General features: G+C 38.5%; 1 protein-coding gene across 1 annotated transcript in view; it reads right to left on the bottom strand.

Moving 5' to 3' along the window:
• Positions 1 to 21,915, bottom strand: part of Cand1 (cullin associated and neddylation dissociated 1) — a 43,987-nt gene that overhangs the window by 4,357 nt on the left and 17,715 nt on the right. Inside the window, exons 3-14 of the mRNA XM_075954620.1 lie at positions 17,240 to 17,394; positions 16,470 to 16,593; positions 14,844 to 15,100; positions 14,240 to 14,345; positions 12,918 to 13,063; positions 10,404 to 10,696; positions 8,372 to 8,513; positions 6,625 to 8,118; positions 5,830 to 5,925; positions 3,925 to 4,094; positions 3,680 to 3,844; positions 2,743 to 2,850 (exon numbers count right to left, since the gene is read on the bottom strand). Of these exons, the coding sequence (XP_075810735.1) occupies positions 2,743 to 2,850; positions 3,680 to 3,844; positions 3,925 to 4,094; positions 5,830 to 5,925; positions 6,625 to 8,118; positions 8,372 to 8,513; positions 10,404 to 10,696; positions 12,918 to 13,063; positions 14,240 to 14,345; positions 14,844 to 15,100; positions 16,470 to 16,593; positions 17,240 to 17,394 (3,256 nt within the window). The remainder of the gene's footprint in view (positions 1 to 2,742; positions 2,851 to 3,679; positions 3,845 to 3,924; positions 4,095 to 5,829; positions 5,926 to 6,624; positions 8,119 to 8,371; positions 8,514 to 10,403; positions 10,697 to 12,917; positions 13,064 to 14,239; positions 14,346 to 14,843; positions 15,101 to 16,469; positions 16,594 to 17,239; positions 17,395 to 21,915) is intronic.

The following is a 21,915-nucleotide window of genomic DNA, read 5'->3' as shown; positions in this document are numbered from 1 at the left end:
GGACACCCAGTTTCCTGGCATCAGTATTTAGAGGGCTGCTTTTTTTTCCCTCTCCGATTCTCTCAAGTTTCAGAAGAAAAAAGGGGAAGGGACAAATTATGAAAAACAACTAAGCAAACAAAAATAAAGCCCAGATGGCTATAGCTGTGCAGGCTTCTTCTATCTTTGTGTCTGATTCCGTGCCAATACCACACTGCTTTTGCTACTGTGGGTCTGTATGAACTTTTAAGTAGCACACTGTGATGCTTCCAACATTGATGTTTTGCTCAGGACTTTGGCAATTGAGGGATTTGTATTTGTTATCCTGATTTCTCTAGTTTGCACCGAGGCATATAAAAGCCACTGCAGAATCACTCTACTTTGCTAATGGTCTAGATCTTTCAAGTATAAAACCACATTACTATGAAACAGAGATAAGGAGACTAATTACTTTTTTGTTCCTGTTTCCCCCCCTTTTGCCTTATTACTCTAAGATTTTAGGAATTATATTGAGTAAGAGTGTTAAGTGTGGAAAATCGTGTCTTCGATTTTATTTAGAAGGAGATGCTTTATGTCTTCCCAGTAAGCGTAATGCTATCAAGCTGCTGCACACTGCCTTATTCGACTGCAGAACGATCCTTTGGTTTCCAGTTCTACAGACTTTTCATCACAAAGGGATGCTTAGTTTTGTAAAAGACTTTTTCCTGCATCTACTGAAGTAGTTATGTATTTGTTTTTCTTTTTATTTATGTGCAACATTACATTTATTGATCTGTGCATATTATTTGTCTTTATAGTCTATAATAAAATCAACTTGACTTTTTTTTTTTTAATGTGTTGCTTAATTTTCCCAAGTAGATGAGAATTTCTGGTTCTAGGATCACTGAGAAAATTGTCGAGTTTTATTTTTGATGTCTGTATCTGGTTCTAATAGCAGAGTGAACACTGCTCTGAGTTAAGAAGGCTTCTACCCTCTCGACAATATGTGGAATACAGCAGAGTCCAATATAAGATACAAATTCATAGCTATGAGTATCTACAATGGAAAAAAAACCTCAGAAATTTCCGATAAGCTAATGATGTACTCCAAAAATCAAGATGTAAAGGCCAACCTGGGCTACACCATAAGTTTCAGGTCAGTTCGTGCTAAACTTGCGAGATTATACCTCAAATATCCTAAAGATTTAGAAAAACAATAATATACAAAACCTGGAAAGCAGAAAGTAAGAAACAATAAAGGTCAGAGTTGAAATCAAGAGATTCCCAACAACACAAGAAATACGCTAGCTGAGATGCTTTTTTGAATAGATAAAACTGACAAAACTATTTTCAAGAGAAAGAGATAAGAGCCAAGTTAATTAGACTTGATACGGAATAAGAAATATTAAACAGCACTGAAATCCAAAAAGAGCATTATGGAATACTGTAAAAAATATATACAAATAAAAGGAAAATTCTAAGTTATGGATATATTTGACCTATAAAACTGAACCAAGTCGAGCAGTGGTGGTACATACTTTTAATCCCAGCATGTGGGAGGCAGAAGCAGGCAGATCTCTGTGAGTGTGAGGCCAGCGTGGTCTACAAAACAAGTTCCAGAACAGCCAAGGCTACACAGAGAAATCCTGTCTCAAAACCACCTCCACCCACCCCCCAAATAAAAGAAACCTGAACCAAGAAGACATGCAGAACTGTGGGGGTCAGCTTTTGTCAACTTGACACAATCTGGTGTTAAGAGAACAGAGAAGGTCCACTGAGTAAACTGTCCATCAGACTGTACTATATATAGGCAGCCTGCGCGTTTTCTTAACTGATACTTAGAAGGGCCCAGCCCACTGTGGGTGGTACTGTCCCTGAGCAGGGTACTGGAGTAAATAAAGCAAACTGAGTAAGTCAAGAGATGCCGTCAGTAAGCAGCACTCCTTGGCCTCTACACCAATTCCTGCCCTACATTCCCTGTCTGGTAGTCAACAAGCAGTAACATGAAATAAACCCTTTCCTTCCCAAGTTGCTTTGGTCACAGTCTTTATCACACCAATAAAAAGCAAATTAAAATGCAATGAGGTTGAAGCAGTAATAAAGAATTTCCCAAGAAAGACAACCCTAAGACTGAAGAGATGAACTTCTGAATTCTATCAGACCCTTGAAGAAACACCAGTGTTCCTCAAAGGGTTTCATGAAACAGAAAAAGAACAAAATTAAAATTTGAAAAGTGAGAAAAAATAATAAGCTAGGAATCTGTAGTTTTTAAATAAAGTATCAGAAAAAGAAAAGATAAAAACTTTTCCTTAAAAAAAGAATAAAGATAAAAAAGAAAAGCTTTTATCTTCTTTTTCTGAGACAGGGTTTCTCTACGTAGTCGTGGGTGTCGTAGAACTCACTAGTCCAGGCTGGCCTCAAGCTCACAGACATCTATCTGCCTCTGCATTCTGACTGTTAGGATTAAAGGCGTGTGTGCCACCACCACCTGACTTTTTTATTTGTTTTAAAATCAATTTTATGAAACAAAACAGTAGGCATATGCCTGTAATCCCAGCATTTGGGAGCCTGAGATAAGTTGCAGAGTTGGAAGCCATCCTAACTAAAACACAAGATTCTGCCTCAGAATACACATCCACACTATGTAAATTGCATATATTAAGAATTTAAAAAAATTTATGGTCACAAAATTTTAACATTTTTATCTTAACACAATTCTTTTCTACACCCCATAATTCCTATGCCAAATGTAGCCTACGTTGATGCCTTAAGGGCAACGATTACCTTAGTTGTGCAGGTAGCACGCAGGGGTTCAACCAGTCGGTCCAACCTTTGTAGTACTGCACTTGGACAAAGGGTAGAGAGCCGCACCAACATTAAAAATGTTAGCATCTATAAGGAATAAAAAAAGATTCAATTTTTCTAATGACACCTTCTGACACACTTTTAAAATAGGAAACTATACGCAAATTAAAGCATCATTGTAGTTTAGTCTGCCACTCAGAATGAGATTCATAGCACACCTTATCTGAGGTGAATGCAAGGGAAATGCAGCTTCCATGTGTCCTACAAGACAAAACTAAAAAGCTGCTCTCAGTTTTGACTGCACAGCTGAATCACCTGGGGGAAAACACCCACTCCTTAGCGAGGGTTACCGCATCTGCAGAAGGCAGCAAACTCATTCACATGCAATGTAAGTAAAATTCACTGAATTAGATACGTGTTCAACTGGATGCAAAACTTTATAGAAATTTCTACTTTCTCAGTAGAGTTTGGGAGGGCAGATGATCACTTAAAACCTGAAAAATCTACATTACAATATTCTTTCTTCCTTGGACTATAAAGGCCTACGATTGTATCATAAAAGCTGAAATTCAGGTACCATGGCTCAGTAGCCCCCTTTGCTCTTCCAGGCCAAAGGTCCCTGCTAAAGAGTATCACGAAAAGAATATGTTCATTTACTTGATCGGTTTTAAATCACTCATTTACTAACACTGACAGAGACACAGACGACACACAGGATAAATAGGACGAGACACAGAAGCCCTAAACCTCAAAGGCAGTGTGACTCCTCCAAACACGCTGCAACTGCTGTCTCTATGTCGTGATACATGGCTTAATTTTTCTCACTTATATACATCTAAGTAAATTATACACACAAGAGTTGTTACATCAAAGTCGATTAAATAAATCCTTCCACAGATACTCACAAACATCTTACCTTAATATCATAATGGTCCTTCAAACCATCTTCAACATGATTTAGAAATTCAAAGATATCCAGTCTGTCAAGACAGCTGTCCAGAAGTGTATACATACACTCAAAAGCCGCTTTTCTGATGTCCAGACCATCATCAACCGTGTGTTTAAATGGACCCATTTCTACCTGCAAGAACAAGAAGGAACATGCAAGCAGGTGACAATTAAAGACACATGCAGGTAACAGATGGGATCTAGCTCACTCACCTCTCTTATGAGTTCCTTTCTAACTTTTGTCTCATTGTAAAGATGAGGAAGGACAGAGTCCAGAAGGTCCCTTATCAGCGACGGTTTGTTGTGGGCTGCAGAATTGAATGTGACCAAGGCCACTCTTCTTACGTTCAAATCTGGGTCTTCCAAAGTTTTTAGAAAATCACCTGAAAAATTGTTAAGAGAAACAACGTATTTGTGGTAAGCTTAGAACACAATTTACACATTATTTTTTCTAAACTGCCTTAGCTATTGTGGGTCTCACTGCTATTTCTTCAATGCGGGCCACAGAGAAGCAGATATAAGATTAAGAGAGCCATTGAGTTTATTTCAGCAGCATGAAAACAAACCATCATTGATGAATGTGTGTACATTTTCCATTGATAACTTACATTTGGCACCTAAAAGGCAGAGGACATATAAAACAGCACCTAAGATCCATCATTTACTACTTTCTATAAATACTTTATAAACAGATGAGTTATTCAGAAGCAATGGAGCCAGTAGCCAGCAAACATAACCTTAAAATTCCTTCCACTTTACTAGAAGCAGCAAGAAAGTAAGCTAACCAGACTCAGCAGAAATACAGATCATCAAAGGACAGAGAACTGCACCTAACGCCATCTGTCTTCACTGGGAATTACAGGAATTAACAAAAGCACAAGAGTGTGACCTACCAGGATAAATGTCAAATATCCAGGTACTACTTACACATATTTTAAAGTCTGCTATTATGAAAATGTACAGAAAGAAATTAAGATGAAAACTTCCTTGAGATCACACATATGGTGCTTCAGATCATTTCCCATATTAACTGTGAAGCTCTGGGCAGGTACTTTAAGTCAAGAGCCCAATTTCCCAATCAATATATGGAGATAATGCTTTCAGGACCCTGAGCAGAGCGAAAGCACGCAGCACTGAACAGTGTCCGGCAGATAATAACTTCCTCATCAGTATAGAGAAACCAAGTCAAGATGATGCGAAACTGCACGATCAATTTCAAGTGGAGCAAACTGATAAGTGAGGGGGACCACAGACTATAGGTCCTGCATCTGGCAGCATCTTCCCCGCATCCTATAGTTCACAACGCAAATGTCTGAATACATACTTCTATAGGGAGGGAACAGGTATCTTCTAGGTCTTGTAAGACTACTCATTTGTATCTCTATCACCTAACTCTAAACTGACCCCCTTCCTGCACACTGAGAAATCGACTTAGCCATTCCTTGTGCCACTGTCACCTGACCTGACAACATCAAATTATACCCTGAGGAGTTTGAATTACTATTAGCATTAGCGTAACCAATGATGAAAACATTAAAACATAGGAAAGCTATAAAAGTCTAATTCCAGAAACTATCTTAACAAAAATAGGAATGGCTCTAGTGTTTCCTGGGTTTTCCTCTCGATACTTCTGAGAATCAGACCACCCAAGCTTTCACCTTTCTGTTCTTAGGTTTGCGTCATCTTATATGGGAACTTCTCTATGGATCCTGAGTTAGAGGGTTCCAAGAAATCACCAGAAATTGAGGCTCTAACAGCACCAGTAAGATTCCTTTATACGGGGCTGGAGAGCTGGCCCAGTGGTTAAAAGGACTGGCTATTCCTCTAGGGCATCTATTTGCTTTATTCATTACAGCCATTTTAGGCCATCACCAAAATGTGGTGATCAAGGAATGTAACTATAGGCTGCCATATTTGACGACTTCCGTTATAAGCAAATCATTTGGTAGTTCTGATAAAGAAATGCCTATATAACTGCTAAACTTGTAAAACTATATATTATGAATGATCTTTATAATGAAACAATTACCTTGGTGCGTTTCACTTCCCTAGTAATAAGGCTATTGAAACAACAGTACTTTCCCAAGCAGCTCAGCAGTACTTGGTGTCTCCACTTACCTATACAGTTCTTCAATAGTGGATCAATAGGCTGAGGATGATCAGAAATAGTAAACTTCACAGCTGTAACCACTGAGCTCCGAGCATATGATGACCCTAATAAAAAAACAAATTGAAGTCCATCAGCATGCACTCCACTAATGTCCATGAACGACATTGTAAAACCCATCATTGTCCCCAAAGGCTGTCTTCTTGCTCTCAAGATACTAAATCAAGAGTTTCCTACCTTAAAGGAACAATCTTACTGGGTTTTAGAAGAAAACTTGTCTACTATGAAGGAGCAAGCAACAGAGGACCTAGCCCTCACAAAAGGAACTGTTAAATCCATGAAGGGACTAGATAAATCTACAGTTTATGAAATTTTTAAGTAACAATATTTTCTAACTAGGTAAACACTGATAAATCAAAATCTCTTCTAATTTCTTATATTTAAACTCAGCAATTTCTGCAATTCTAATAGAATAAGTACTACCAAGGTCTTCATATTAAATTCAAGAGCTGTCTTCTCTATATTCTAATTCCAAATAATAACAATAAAATGTAGTCAGCATAAAGAACTAGATTGCATTAGTTAAGAAATTATCCAATCAGGCTTTATCCTTCTCAGAAACAAAGTCCCTTTGAATATCACTTCACATTACAACACATACCATGCACACAACACATTTTCATCATATATGTGACTTTAACACATTAAAACAAAAAGCAGATGGTTTTAGTTCCTCAACTGGCATTGTTCACCAATAAGTCAACAAACTTGGAGGTGAGAACAGCTAGATAGGCCTAGACACCCACCTGATATCAAATACCCTTTCAGCCGCGGGAGGAGCGTTTCAGGATCTATAAGAGTGAGCTTCCCTAGACATTCAGCGACAACGTTTCTGGTGCCTTCCTCTGCACACTCACAGTGCTTTAGCAGCAAGGCCCAGATGTTCTCAACATACGGCTTAAGGCCTGCCACCGATGCAGAGCTGATGATCTCCTTCAAGGAATGAAGCAGAAGATACTGCCTTTTGGGCTGACTGGTTATTTCCTGTAGTACGAACGGCAGATACTCAGGAAGGTTGCCTACACTAATGCTGCCTAGTGCGTACGATGCAGCTGATTTAACTTCTTCACTAGGAGATGAGAAAGCCTCTAATATTACAGATTTTAATTCCAACTGCCCACTTAAGTCAATATGATGTCCAACTTCTCCAAGAGAAAGGAGCGCTAAGAGACGAATGGAGTCTGTGGACCTTGAGTTCTTGACATCTTGAATAAACTGACCCACTACAGCAGGCCCCTCCTTAGGGCATGCTCTGGTCAGGGCAGCTACACATTTGGCAATGGAATAATAAGACTGCTTATGAGTGAGAGCAGTGCTCTGAGAGTAAACTGGACCAGTCAGCATGCGCAGCAAATCCATGTAGCCCAGGTTGTTTGTTCCAGTGACGACCAGAGCTTGGAAAAAGTCCAGCATGGCACTGAGAGCTCCTCCCTGCAGGAGAGGTGATCTCACAAGACCAATCAGTTCGTTGAGAATGGAGCCACTTATCTTTGAAAGGGAGGAGGGGTAGACTTTTGCCAGGGTAGTAAGAAAGCTGATCGCCATCTGTGAAACATGCATATCACTCTCGCTGATGAGAGGAGGGAGCTCATCCAGGACAGCGTCAATCATGGCAGCAGTCAAGCTGTCGCTATAGTTTTTAATTAGAATATCTAGGGCAGAAAGGGTACCCAGTTTCAAAGCTCTCTGATTTTTCCTGAGAAATGAAGCAAGGATAGGCACTCCTTCTCCCAGGACAGGCCTCAAATCTATCTTCAACGGTGACCCAGCAATCAGTGTCAAAGCTTTCACTGTAGTTAACCGGGTAATTTCATTCTTGAGTCTCTCCAAGAATATCTGAAGTGTATTTGATAAGTCAGGACCCAAATTGTCTCCAAGGTTGCAAATAATTTGTCCCATACAGGAAATAGCCCTTTCCTTGACTTCCTGATCAATATCAGCTGCTTTTAACCTCTTAATTGTACAGGTAAACAGATCTTTGATGTAAGGAGTTGCATCGAACGAGGAAGGCTGCTCTAGAGGCCGGATGACTTTGACCAGCTGCTGAGTGACGAGAAGAGCTTCTGAGGTGATCTTGTAAAATGGGTCTCCCACACAAGCCACCACTGGAGGGACCAGTGCCTGAACGTGAGGGTGGAAGACTTGAGGAGAGTGGTTACAGAGGATCACGTACAGGCACGACAGGGCATCAATCTTCAAATTCGACGAGCTGGACTTATCATTCAGTGAGAAAATAATTCCTGAAAAAAGCCAAGAAAAATATCTAATCATTTCTATGTAGTTTTCAGAAAGACTTAAAATTTCCAGCTGCATATAATCTCTAAAATGGCAGGTGCTTTACAATCTATAGAAAATATTAAATCCCCCTTAATTACAGAGGATAACTTCAGGTGTTCAAACAGATTAAAAAGTTGTAGGTACAAATTTTCATAAACTTTAAGTGCTAAAATAAAAGTGCTTAATAAGTATCCAAAAAGATTGTTCCTTACATACCTGGTACAAGTACAGGAATGTGTTGTGTTAGTGCCCCAGGTAATACATTTACCAGTTCAGTTAACATGTTAAAACAACACTGTCGGGTCTTCACACTTTTTTCTTTCATCTGTTTGTGCAGAGCTTTAACGATGTTGGGAACCTGCAATCATCACACATTCATTAGCTAGCTGATCCAAAGGCACTGCTTCCATATACTTTTTTTGTTGTTGTTTTTTGGTTTTTTCAAGACAGGGTTTTTCTATGTGTAGCACTGGCTGTCCTGAAACAAACTCTGTAGAGCAGGCTGACCTTGAACTAAGTGTTGGGATTAAAGACATGCACCACCACCACACCCAGTTAATTTTTTTAATTTAATTTTTAAAATTTATTTATTGTAAGATACAATGTTCTGCCTGCATGCCAGAAGAGGGGACCAGATCTCACTGTAGATTGTTGTGAGCCACCATGTGGTTGCTGGGAATTGAACTCAGGACCTCTGGAAGAATAGCTAGTGCTCTTAACCTCTGGGCCATCTCTCCAGTGCCTCCATATACTTAATATGACTTACAGGAAATGAGCAAAAGAATCTCTTTTTTATCGTGTTTCCAATACAGTTCCCCAACACTGCTAAGACAGGCACTATTATACAGGAGCCAAGTTTAGGTAATTCATATCCTGGACATACTGTACTGTAACTATACTTGCTCAGTAACATCAAGAAAGTGGAGAAAAGCCTCCTAACAAGCAACAAGTCTTCAATGACCAGAATCATTTCCAATCAAAAACTGAAGCATATAATTTAAAAAATAGAAAAATACCATCAAATTGATATCCCTTTTTTCTTTTTTAGTTTGCTATTACAAAAGACTTCATATCTCAAAGGAACAAACAGTAGAGGTAAAATTCAGAGACATCTGATCAAAACTTTCTAATGTTTAGCGAACTTTGGTGTGTTCTTTACTGGCTAGAGACAGGGATTTCCTTTCCGGCTCCTCAAATTCATACAGTAACTAAGTAGAGAGAATAGAACACCCTCTCCCTAACATAGAGAAAGCTCATAAATAAAACTGATGAAGAAATAAAAACAATAGAGATTCTCAGAATTCCTTATGGTTCTTCTATTATCTGTCTGTCTATCTAACTATCTAATTTATCCTCTATTTCAAAATATCCTCTCTCATAGTCAATCTCCAAGTTCACTTCTATTAACAAGTTCAGTTCAAAATGTATTTGCATTACTTAAAGAGAGGGTAGACGCCCAGACAGCGGTGGCATATGCCTTTAATCCCAGTCCTTGAGAGGCAGAAGCAGGTGGATATATCTCTCTAAGGCCAGCTTAGTCTACAGAGCAAGTTCCAGGGGAGCCAGCCAGGGCTGTATAGTGAGAACCTGTCTTAGAAAAGGGGGGGGGGGGAGCAGAGAAACAGTATTTATTCTCTTCTGGTTTAATCTTTCAACAACTGCTTTGTGATCTATGAAATAAAGATGGAAATACAAGGCATGGCAGATCATGCCTGCAATCTTAGCACTTAGGGGCACTAGCAAAAGGACTCCGAGCTTGGGCCATAGCATGGGACCATCTAAAAAAACACAAAAAACCCAGCAACAAAAACACAAAAATGCCTAGAGCTGCTATAAATTACATATAGACAGGAAAAGGCCAGTATGGACAAATATTCAGTAAATAGAGTGGTGGTGGTGAAGTCACTAGGCAGCCAGCCAGACACTAGCACTACACTGGCCATTTCATCCATAACAACCCTGATAGCTATTTCTAAGTAAACCCTATTACAAAGGACTAAAAGCAAGGCTTAATAAAAATGACTAACTTGTCTAAGGTCACACAAATTACAAGTGAAGCTGGCTATATGATCTTACAGCTTTGATTTCTCCTTTAACATCAGAGATAATTTCCTGAATCTTAAGATCTATTTAAATGACAACCAATGGTTTCCAAGTATGAGCACTGCAACCATTAACTCTGCGCTTCTCTCAGCTGTCCGGGCACTCCTTTCCCCTTGAGAACGGGTTAGCACATGCACACACTGACCTGACTCTGAAGCATTGTTAAGGGGGTTTCTCCCTGTTCCATTGCATCAGGGTCACACAGCCAACTCTGCACAGGACGAGTTTGCTTCAAAAGAGAAAGGTACGCATGAAAAACATCTGCCTTTACATTCTCTTCACGCTCTTTAAATCTGGATATCAGTGCAGGAGAGACGGTCTTGTAGAATTCTGGAAGCATTTCATGCCGTGTGCTAACCACGGCATCTAGGCACTTAGCAGCTGCGCGTCTCACTTTCCAGCTCATGTCGTCATCGTCACTGTATTCATCGTCACTCCCTAGAGGGAAGTGGCAATGGTGAACAGGCTATTAATGGTAGAGAAAGTACATGTTTTAACACAGAACGTGAACTGGTGTTTTCAATGAAGACAACTAGTTAATGTAGCTTCTTTAACGTATAAGCAACAGGTGGCTTAGGCAGAGTAGATTGCAAAACAGATACAGAACTCATTACAACCACGCCCCGTCTTGTTATGAAGATGACAAACTTAGTTTGCAACCCTTTCATTAATACAGCAAATGCTTAGAAACTCATAAATTTCTCAGTCTTTGAACCAAATTCAAGACTCAGTAGAAGAAAAAAAAACAATCAATGGGCATTTATCAGATGAACTGTGGCCCAGGTTTGGCTATAGATCAGTAAAGAGGACAGCCATGACCGGCTTTCAGCAAGAAGGCGGCTACTGCTGCGATCTCAGAGTTCCTCCCTGAGCCTTCTCTGTGCTACTGGAACAAAGACATGATCTAAGAGACTGGACATCTATCCTTCATAAGAAAACTCAACCAAACAGTGCTGAAATAAAAGGCATTAGATTCATTTAACAATACCTATTTAAAAATTACAAGGTAGCACCAAGGTAAGACAATCTATTTAACAGAAAATAAACCAAATTCTTTTTTCTACAACACATCAGGAAAACTGCATCCTAGAAATATATGTTTAATAGAAAGTTAATAAATGTCTTAATCACGGAAACTGAAATGCTGTGTCTGAGTAATATTATATTTAGTCCATCTCATTTTAAAGCAGCAGAAGGACTTGGATTATTTAGCATGATAAATACCAACTCAAAACCCGGAACATACATTTTATTCCTGAAGTTCCTCCTCATTAATATAACATATTTATCAAGTGACTACTATGGGCCAAGTATTATCCTAATCACCACACTAAAAGCAAAGCAATCAAGGTTAAATTTTCTAGTCTTCAGGAATACTGCATTCTAATAGGTGAGTGGTAATCAATTACAATATGCACAAAAATGATTATTGCTAAAATAAAAATGCTAAAGGGGTATAAAGTAGTGTCAAATGAGGGAAAGCTCTGGGGTGCGAGGTAGGAAGGAGCCATTCTAAGATGGAGGAGATTAAAGAAGAAGCAGAGGCTGAAGAGGCAGGGATAAGATAGATATTTTAGTTAAACAATCAGTAACATCAATTAAACAGTTATGTACAAAACCAGATTTGCAGGAAAGGTGTAGAGTTGAGCTAATTAATACTGATACTGAACTCAGAAGACGAGGGAAGATCCAAAGGTCAACTAAGAGTGTTACAGATTAAGTAAAAGATTTAGCTCAGGCACATCCTTATTTAGTGGTTAGAGATGAGGAAGAACCAGAAGACAGAGAGAGGTGTGATATCCTAGTCACTGGATGTTAGCTAATGAGAGTAAGGAATAAACATTTTCGGGGCATTGCAATTTTGTCCATAGCTGGAACTGCATTCAAGACAGAAGAGGAAGAAAAGAACTTAACAGCCCTGGTGGAGGAGAGCTGCTGTAGAGAAGATGGGGCAGTACCTGCTGGAGGAGGAGATGGAGTTGGGGAGGTTGTACTTGTTTTTTAGATGGGTTAAATCACAGATTTTCTAAGAAATTTATCGCATAAGTTCACAAAATATAACTAAAAATTACTATAAAAGTAACAGAAAACCTACTAACCCATGGACTTGGTAAATTATCTATTTAAACATCTCTATTATAATTCTTCAAAACAAACACCAGCAATCGCTGTCCCTGAAGCACTACCAAAACCAGCCAAAGCTCAATCTGAAATGTTTACATTGTTTATGAACATTAAACAGGACCTCAAACAATATTTAGAATTTTTCAATACCAACCAAACTACCCGAATATGTATATATTTAGATTCATTTCTCAAACACAATTACTTATTGTGCACAAAACCTTTGTTTTTGTTTTTTAAAAAGTATAAATTGCCTTTAAAGTCACTCAGGAGGCAGAGCAGGTGGATCTCTGAGTTCAAGGCCAGAGGGAGTTCCAGGGCTACAAAGGGAAACCCTGTTTCAAGAAAAAAAAAAGTAGTATAAACACACTGGACTGGGTTTATAAAGAATAGAGTGGTTATCCACCACTATGCTTAAGACTTGAGGCTTGAGCACCACAAAACTATGGTACAATCTGCAGTTATGAACCAATGTCCATTTGGGATACTGGCTTCTGAGATAACACACAGATTCCTTCTATGTAATCTGAAATACCTTGATCATCATCATCTCCACCATCAGCATCCATAGCGTTTTCATCTTCATCTTCATCATCATAATTGTAATTTGGATCATAGGTAAGATATTTTAGACAAATGTTTATAATGGTAGAAACATGAGGATAAACTTCCTTAGGACATCTGAATATAAAGACAAGAGCTGTTTTAAAACACACACACCATACTTTTCTCCCTGTTCAGTTATTAGCAGTACCAGCAAAATAGTTTCTGACCACTTAATTTTTGTTCCATGAGCTTCATGTTTGAAAAGATTTCCCTTTCAAATGATATTCAGTTTTAGGATGCGTGACCCCACATGTATATATATGTATGTATATATATATACGTGTGTGTGTGTGCATATATAAACTACATGGTTCAAGGCGGAGCAGTATAGAGATACTTATCAATGGACTTATCAATTGTTAGTGAATATTCACTTAGCACCATGGTCTTCTCTCCCTGTATACTAATTATCAATAAAAAATATACATATGCTCACAGAGTCAAAATTAAAGGAGCAATTCATGGTTCTTAATAAAATGAATCTCACCACTACTAATTTTCAAAATATGGTATGGAGGTTGGAGACAATTTAGTGGTTAGGAGCCCTGGTGGCTCTTGCAAAGAACCTTGATTCAATCCTAGCATTCACATGGAGGCTCACACCTGCCTGTGAATTCCAGTACCAGGGGATCCGATACTTCCTTCTGGTTTCCATGAGTGCCAGGCGTGTACAGGGTGCAGGCACACACACAGCCCAAACCCCCACACAGATTAAAACATCAAAAGACAACAGTAATAATAAATTACTTTTAAACTGGCAGCACTATAAAAGTGCTCCCTAAACTATGAGGCAAAAGGGCAAAGTTCAGACCAAACTAGTTATAGAGTCAAGACATCCAAACAAACTCTACTAGTCAAAGACAAACACTCAGCTAATACTGCTCTCACACACTTTTTAGCCAATACTGTCTGAAACAAAGGTTGAAAAGAAGTGCAACCTACTATATTTCTCTTTGGAAATTCCACCCTGTTATTCTGGAAACAGACTATATTACGTGGCATTTCTCCCGGTATGAGTAAGTGAATACTGTATGAGTCTTTTAAGTTATAACAATAAATATTTTCAAAGTAAACAGAAATACTAGATTTTATAATAGCAAGATGACATTTGCTACAATTATTCTATTTGCAATCAATTACTATTTATGAAGAATTACATATAAAATCCTATGCTACTTCTCTTTATTTACCTAATCTTAAAATGACTATTTCAATCTTAAGGGGAAAACTTTTTTAAATACAAAGACTTACCTTCTCACAAATGATTCAAAAGCTTGAATGCAGTATTCTCTTAATTCATCATCATCTACATTACAAAATTTTACCACCAAAGGAATTATCTTCTCAAGGTATTCACCTAAGAAAAGCATATTGTTTTTTAAAACCAAACACTTTAAAAAAATTTAAAAAACAATTTTGGGGGGGCGGGAGAGATGGCTCAGAGGTTAAGAGCACTGCCTGCTCTTTCAAAGGTCAATTCCCAGCAACCACATGGTGGCTCACAACCCTCTGTAATGGGTCTGGTGCCCTCTTCTGGCCTCCCGGCATACACACAGACAGAATATTGTATACATAATAAATAAATAAATAAATTAATTAATTAAAAAAAAATCATAGCGTTTAAAAAAACAATTTTAGGGGGCCAGCCAGCAAGCAGGCTCAGAGGGTAAAGGTGCCTCCTGCACAGGCTGGGGCTGGCTTTGATCCCCGTGTACAGGTGGACGCAGAGAACTGACTGCAGAGTTGATCTCTGACCTCACATGAACATTGAGTCACACACATGCACAAACAACATATAAACATGTGTGTGTGTGGGGGGGAACAAAACATCTTTGAAACTTTAAAAAGGTCTTACCTATTCTATGGCCAGCCTGCCTACTAATAGCAGCAATACATTGGATATAGGTCCTTGTTGTTGACATGGAGTCATTTTTGGACAACTCTGACAACAGATGTTCGATAAGGTCTACAAAGACTATATTCCCACAGCTCATTACTAGATGGCCAAGAGCAATGATGGTTCTTTTCCGCACTGCAAGTCTAGGACTTGTCAGCTGGGGGAGCAGACAGCTCAGAATTGAAGGATGGAAATTTACAAGAAGTCCTCCTTGCCTTAAAAAAAACGAAAGAGAGAAAAACAGAAAGAAAAATCAATTCAACATGCCAGAGCACTACTAATATGTCTAGACTCTGAACTCAATGTATGTATTTGGGGTACAAATTAGGTTGAGACAAATTGAAACTCAGAATAAAAGAAAAGCTAAATTTTCACTGCCACTATCGATGCATCTGAAAACCCCAAGCTAAATGCATATGAAGGTGTTTCACCAAACAACTCCTGTGAGGCCTGTTACCTACTATATAAACCGGCTAACCAATTGCTGGCAAAACACCAAACAAAACAAAAGGCACGATGATCTTGTCACGTCCCTCCTTCAAAGTATTTTATCTACTTAGTTGTGTTTTTTTGAGTACTCACGACACCAGATGTCTCTTCATTTTCTCCCTTCTTTTCTCTGTCTACCTCATGCTCAGTTTTATTGGTTCATTTGCTCCCAATATTGTGTTTCCCAATCTCTCAACATGCAGACAGCTAAATTATACATTATATATATAAACCAAAGTATATCTACTATCATGTGCCAAAAGTGCCAGTCTGCGAATCACACAGGGGACAAAAAGACTGTCTGGGTTATCACTGCTTAACAATTGATCATACATTCCTGCCCAGTTGGCAGGACCCCAGTCCACCAAGGACTCCAGCTGCCTTTGTCTTCGCCATCCTTATCCACATATTCTACACCTTTGCAGCTCATCACCCGATTGCCGCCTATTCCTCACATCCACCCATTAAAGCTTCACTGAGCACAGTCCCACTTAGTCTGGGCTCCTTTGCTTTTCGGCCATTTCCCTTCTTACCTCCTAGATAAAAGCACGAGAGCTCTGTGTGACAGAGCAATCACAGCCCCTCATTACATTATTTAATAGACGCACAATTTTCTCTATCAAAACCCTCAACTATTTTTATATTAAACCAAATTAACCATAATACTAGTCACAAATAATGAATAACTAATAATTGTTAGAAACAATGATACACTGAAACTGAAATGCCCTATAAAGTTCATTTTCTTAGAAGTGCCTTATTTATTTATGCCTGCCACAAAAAGTAGGAAAGCAGCAAGTGAATAAAATCCACCCTCCCGCCCCGTCGCCCAGACATGCAGTGTCAACACAGGTGTTCAACTGCAGACTTGTGACTTCCACTAAAGCATCTCCTCATGTCAGCAGACCACTGAACAAGAACACAACAATAACAAACTGCTAAAAATGTGCAATCACAAACTTAAGATTTTTCAGAATCATGAAACATCTGTGACGCATATCAGCCTACATTTCCTTTACCCCCAACCACCGAAATCTAGGGCAAGTTTTATTACAGTTATAACACACGATACAAATAAATAGTGGGCACATTTACCTGCTCAGCATATCTGCCATAATATCCAAGGCCTCCAGCTGGACAGAGACATCTTCCTGCTTTGCTATCGCACTGGTGAGGCGACCAGTAATCTTCTTACATACATTAGCAGCTAGTGCAGAGCCTATAGGGGGAGTAAATAAAAAATTCAAATATGTCAAATCTATCTGATATCTGTACTGGTTACCAAATATTCAACAGACTAACCTTGTTCAAGACACTTAAGAGAGCCTTGCTAAGGAAAAAAATGCGTAAAAATAATAGCTTATTAGACCTAACTAATAATCAAAAATCTTAACTGTCAAGGGGTATGGGAAATGTAACAACTATCACTATTCACATTTTGCTGGGCAATTATTGAATCCTGACTAGAAGCCTGTAGTGCTTGTGGCAAACAAATGTCTAGTTTGAAATGTATCAGGGTTTGCTGCTCTTGAATTCTTTCTAGCAACTGCCATTTATGTTCTGATGCATTTGCACTGCAATTTAAACAGTTTCTAAAAAGAAAAAAGTAACACGTTTAAGCTCCAATGTAGTTACTTCACACCAAATGGAGATGTTGCTCATGTGCATGTAGACAGACACACACACACCACCCTGCTTCAACATAAATACCCTACAGAACTGAGCCTATACATTTAAATTCCACTTACTCAAAAGTTACATTTGTGTTTAAGAAAAATAAGGCCTCAAATTAGCTCTTTCTCTTGGAATGCAGGAAAGGTATATCTCCATGTAGAAAGAAAATAAGAAAAAACGTTCTTGCTTACCACTGGAAGCTGGAGGAAGTTCCCCAATTACTGTTTTAAGGCCAATACTGGAAATATCCCGAAGCTGCTCCTTATCAGAAAGCATGTTTGTGCAGAGGGTGTCTACAATTGTCTCTACTTGGTATTCTTTGACTTTACTCACTAAAGGGCCAAGACTGCAACAGAAAGAAGGAAGTTCTTTTAGCAACTAGATAAAAACAAAAACAGAAAAGTAAGCACAAATAGAAATCTTGCCTAGTAAATGTCAATTTTAACCATGGATGTCCGTATCATAAATGACACATAAATAAAGACGAAGGGGAACTGACTGATAGAACTCTTGTTGGTTCCCAATTTTCCCCCACTGATTTCCAGCAGAATAACAAGAAAATGAAGATTTCCATCCTGCATGCTAACCCTTCATGCACACAAACAAAAGCAAACAAAAGTGTTAATAGTTAGGGATCTGCTCCCAACAAGCTTCAGGTGCAAGAAAAGTCCCATATGATGCTACATTGCTAACTTTGACTCTTTCTTGTTATTGTTCTAGTTTCTTTTAATTTCCTGTCTAAATTCTAAAAGCACAATGAAAACCACCAGTCCTATTATATGCTCTCAAAGCACGCTGCACATCTCTTTTATATAGTTGTGTTTTTATTACTCTTGCTGGTTGAACCCCTCCCCCCCCCATGAGGATAGAAGTCCTTTCTGTATGTTCTGGAGTATATAGCAGGCATGTTTGGTATATGAATATTCATCAAGAAATGACTGCTAGACAAGATTCCTGATGAAGAAGACATAAGCCCTAAAATAGAGGATTTACTATAAAGCTTATGAGGTAAGAATTCATATAACTATGAAATTTACAGTTTCCAAAAACTTTCACATTCAATATTATTGGCAGACTTAAAGTCCAATGTTTTTGGTAGTAGGCTCTCAAGAGATAAACAGTTAGAAAGGAAAAACTATTTCAAAACTCTCACTTTGGTAAACAACCCTAATCAAATACAATGAGACTTAGTGGGAAAAGGATGTTAAAATATAAACAAGGAAAAGAAAAAAAGACAACCATTTCTAATGGAGAAGACCAGAACCTAAAATAAATGGAATGCATACTGAAAAAAATACTGAAATGGAAGCTGGAGAGATGGCCTGACTAGTGAAGAGCTTTCCTTAAGTATATGCGCACGCACACAAATGTGCACATATACTACAAACATATACAACAAGTTATATCCTAAAAAATAGTAAAGAGTACTATTCTGTAAATTTCTTAATGTCTGAAATTAAAAAAAATTAATTTCTATGTGTAGTTTTGCATTCAATTTGTTACGGAAGCATATGTCATGTGGTCTCTGGATAATTGTTGTGTACTGATGAAAACATCAAAATCCAAAGAAAAAACAAGTCCTCAGAGGCATTCAGTGACAGTCTGAACCTTTCAGTGGATTTTCAGAAGGTATCCAGATCTTTAAGTAATCTAAAGGAGTGGGGTGGTTGAAAATCAAGCAGAAAAAAGAAAAGCAACTTCTACAAATCCAACTATATCAACATTTACAAAACATTAATAAAGGCTCCCATGTTATGAAACAGTCAAATATTAGGTGTTAAATAACAATTAAACACGTGTATGCCTAATCACTGATAAAGATGATTCTGTTTCCATCTTCGTTGGATAAACATGCAAAGCAAGCAGTGAGTTAAGAATTCCCTTACTCATGTCTCCTCCTGGGTTATTTTCCATTTCCTAATTTCCCCGTCTCCTTTTGGGTATAATTCCCACTTGTCCTTTTATTCAGGTGAATCTAATCTCTCTCCCTACTCCAACAATCTTGCACTTATCACAACTAACTGCTGAGTTTGAATGAAGGCTTCCTTAATGTTTAAATAGGTATCAAGAGTTTCATCTTTAACAACATGCACTTTTAAAATGCATGCAAAAAAAAAAACTGGTATTACTAAAAAGAAACAACAAAACAGAAATCTTAAGATCCCTTTCAATCAATAGATTACTCAAACCAAACACCAGAGAAGATCTACCACCAATAGTTGATGTGGGATTCCCCTCTGTATGTTGTGATTATCATTAATGAATAAAGAAACTGCTTTGGACCTACAGCAGGGCAGAACAGAGCTCGGTGGGGAAAACTAAACTGAATGCTGGGAGAAGGAACACAGAGTGAGGTGAAGCCATGGAGCTGCCAATGGACACAGACATACTGAAACTTTGATGGTAGGCCATGGCCTTGTGGTGATGCACAGATTAATGGAGATGGGTTAAATTAATATGTAAGAGTTAGCCAATAAGAAGCTAGAGCTAATGGGCTAAGCAGTGATTTAAATAATATAGTTTCTGTGTGATTATTTCAGGAGTCTGGGTGGCCAGGAAAACAAACAAGAAGCTTCCTATTACAAACTGGCACTCCAATGTGGCCGACTAAATTCAGATAAAACCTTAGAGGGCTTGGAAAGAAATTCTAGACACTAAAAAACAAAATTTAGCCCCATTTTATTAAAAATGGGCTTTGCTTGCTGGCAGTGTGCCACAGCTCCTTTAACAGAGGTCTTACTGATTCACAAGTAACAGAAAAACAGCCCTGGAATCCTGGACCGCACAGTCAGCACAAACTCTTTAACTCTTTCTGGGGGTCTGGTTATGGAGCATTTAAATGGGGTCTGTGAGCAGACTCCTACAACTTGCTTAATGGCAACACAGACGCACTGTATGCATAAAAATGGGACTGTGAGCATGGGTCGTGCTAAACAGACCTCTGCCCCACCATGCTGAACTGGGTGGAGCAAAAGAGACAAAGCAGCCTTAATCGCTGTTCAACATTTTAAGAAGCACTCTTGGACAGAAAAGAATTGCAGAGGCAAAATAAGACAAATTCAGACATAAAAGACCTCTAAACAAGACACAGTGTTTAAAAAAATATACGTAGGCTTTGGAGAGAGAAGAAAAAGAGTAAAGAGACGGTAAGTATAATATAAAAGAGTACAGACAGTCATAGATATTAAGTATTAAACAGTAGTAGAGTAAAAAATAATAAGTCATGTAAAGATGGAAAATACACAGAGTCTGGATTATGAATATTATTGTGTTTTCTTTGAATTTTTTTGACTGTGAAGGATTTAAGTATAAAGACACATTTCTTTGTATGGGCTGCTAAGTTAAACCAACATAAAAGTATCTTGACTTCAGAATTTGAGTCTAAGGATATGCTGCTTTGGGAAAGAGGTTCTGCTTTTGTTTTCCACAGAAGATGAGAACCTGTGGGTTAATTCAAGATTTACGTGGTCTGATGGACTAAACCCCGTAAAGGTCGCCTTGAACATCCCTCAAAAAATTACTTAGCTCAATAAACAGCAAGAAGCAGTTTGGAAAGAACTACGCCCATATTCCCCAAAATTGTTTGTAAATGTTTCTTTACATTTAAAGAGGGGCTTGCTATAGAGATGGATACTTTCCATTAGTATGGCTCTTGCTCTACTGATACAAATTTAAGGCAATTTTGCTGTATGTATATTTCTGTTCTTGATTAAGGTATTGTGTTTTGTGTTTGTATAGCTCATTTAAAAATGCAATGTATAGTTAAGAATAGGTTAATAGATAATCATCTATAATAGTCAATCTTGTAGTCATGTTAGTTAGATTTTCTAGATGTACAGAGATGTATTTCAGATAGATAGGTATTCTTTGAACCTTTCAAAGACTATAGAATATGGCATTTAAAATGTTTTAAGAATTTAGGACTTATGACAATGAGACACATCTGCTCCTGGCAGCACCAATCTACTTCAAGAGAAAGATGGGCAACAAAGAGGCCCCTTATGGTGTTGGTTAGCCATTTGGACAAGAAACTGCTCTTGCCTGGACTGCTTGATGGTATATTGTATGAACTGAACATGCAGGACCCACAGAGAAATGACTGCTGAATTTGCCTAAAGGTGAGACAGTCTTTTGGGATTCCTGCTTCCTGAAAAAGTCTGCCAGACATTCTGCAGGACACAGAAAAAAAGTGGCTGACAGTCTGCCAATATAGGTGGAACTGTCTTTGAGATTTCCTGCTTCATGAAAAAGTCTGTCAATACTATGGGCCTGTAGGCTGAAGATGAATGCTCCAACATTACAGAACTCTGGGTGACTGTACAAGTAGCAAGATGTCTCTGTCAATTCTAGAGTTTTGGAAGTGGTTTACAATGCACTTCCTGTTTACTTAGGTGTTGAAGCCCATGTGGGTCCAACACAGATTCCCTAACTGGACTGGAACGGAGTCACGAGGAATAAACCGATGCAGCTTACACGGTCATCATGGAAGGGCAAGATCTCTCTCCAAAGATCTCTCGTTTATTCTCCAAAGACCTTATATACATCACATCAATTGAGCAGGAAAACATATTAGGCTGTCTCCTAGGCAATGAGGTGCATGGGCTCAAGGCATGTCCGCATCTACCTGTATGCTAGCAGTCAGGTAGGCCATGAATTAGCATCTCTATAAGACATCCTCTTAGTTACAAAAGGAGGAAGCAACAAACCTCCTAACTCTTAAGTCATCAGCTTCAGCCAACATCTTCTCAGGTAATCTACATTTATAACAAAAGAAACTAGGAGCAGCACATCCTGGCTATTGTTAGGCAGAGACAGCTTGTCTGCAGAGTTATGTGATCAGCTCAGACCAGGCTAATGGCTCTCGTGC

This window comes from Microtus pennsylvanicus, chromosome 20 (assembly GCF_037038515.1).
Source record: "Microtus pennsylvanicus isolate mMicPen1 chromosome 20, mMicPen1.hap1, whole genome shotgun sequence".
Taxonomy (NCBI): domain Eukaryota; kingdom Metazoa; phylum Chordata; class Mammalia; order Rodentia; family Cricetidae; genus Microtus; species Microtus pennsylvanicus.
This window is presented reverse-complemented; position numbering and strand designations above follow the sequence as displayed.